This window comes from Ursus maritimus, unplaced genomic scaffold (genome assembly GCF_017311325.1).
Source record: "Ursus maritimus isolate PB19 unplaced genomic scaffold, ASM1731132v1 scaffold_35, whole genome shotgun sequence".
Classification (NCBI taxonomy): Eukaryota; Metazoa; Chordata; class Mammalia; order Carnivora; family Ursidae; genus Ursus; species Ursus maritimus.
This window is the reverse complement of record NW_024426119.1, coordinates 15,539,442-15,540,389: the sequence shown is the minus strand read 5'-3', so window position 1 is coordinate 15,540,389 and position 948 is coordinate 15,539,442. Positions and strand designations below refer to the sequence as shown.

General features: G+C 73.2%; 1 protein-coding gene across 10 annotated transcripts in view; it reads right to left on the bottom strand.

Moving 5' to 3' along the window:
* The window catches only part of SLTM (SAFB like transcription modulator), a 44,448-nt gene extending 43,719 nt beyond the window's left edge, over window positions 1-729 (bottom strand). For 5 of the 10 annotated variants that reach the window (XM_040620586.1, XM_040620580.1, XM_040620582.1 and 2 more), the window contains exon 1: window positions 432-727. In XM_040620586.1, the coding sequence (XP_040476520.1) occupies window positions 432-593 (162 nt within the window). In that variant the 5' untranslated portion in view covers window positions 594-727. Of the gene's footprint in view, window positions 1-431 lie in introns of all 10 variants that reach the window. The other 5 variants (XM_040620579.1, XM_040620581.1, XM_040620588.1 and 2 more) reach the window with 2 other exon arrangements.
* Window positions 730-948: the final 219 nt, after the last annotated feature.

Sequence of the window (948 nt, the reverse complement as noted above, 5' to 3'; positions counted from 1 at the left end):
TAAACGGTAACTTCGCAGAAGTCACCAAAGTAACCAGTCCCTCCGAGGCCAAGAAATGCACGCGCTCACCACCGCTAAAGACAGGGGACCGAGCGCCTCCCGGGTCTCCACGATCGCCCTTGGGAGGCCGCGCCGGCGGTCGGCAGCCCTCGCAGCCTGGCGGGGACGTCCCGGGGGAGGCAGGGGCGCGCTCGGCTGCGACGGCCGGTCCCGGGCGGCTCGCGGGCCCCTCGCAGGCCCAGCCAGGCTCGCGGGGGCGGGGGCGCCGCGGGAGGGTCCTCACTCTCCTCGCGCGCGCGGGCGCCGCCCGGGGCCTCTCCACCGCGTAGCCCCGCGGGCCCCGGCGGCTGCGGGCGGCCAGGGGCTGCGGCGGAAGTGGGGGCTCCGAGGTGCGGCCTAAGCTCCCCTTCCCGGACCTCCCCGGGCCTCACCTGCTTGAGTCGGGAAACGAGCACAGTCTTCACTCCGGTGATGTCTAAGTTCCGCCGCTTCAGCTCGGACTTGAGATCGATGACCCGCAGATCAGTGATCTTTTTACCTTCCGTCTGACCCGAGGCGGCCGAGGCTGCCACAGCACCGGTAGCGGCAGCCATTTTAGAAGAGCAGCGCCCTGCCGAGGCAGCGAGTGGGCTGCAGGGCGGCGGCAGCAGCGCCAACTTCGACCCAGGCCTCGGCGGCCGGCGGCGCCGCGCAGCGCTGCGCACAATGAGCCGCTGGCCCCGCCCCCTGTCCGCCACCCCAGCGCAACCTGCAGCCGCAGCCAGCACCCGGATGACGGGCGCGCGTGCGCACTGGCTCGGGGGACGGCGCCCGGCGCGCTCCGCGGAGCCGGCCGCGGCCACCTGGGCGGCGCGACCCCTTGCGTGGGCTGGGAGGTCAGGCACGTCCAACCGCACCAACGTCCGCTGCGCCGCCGTTCTCCCGCCGCTTCGTTAGCCATTTTCTGGC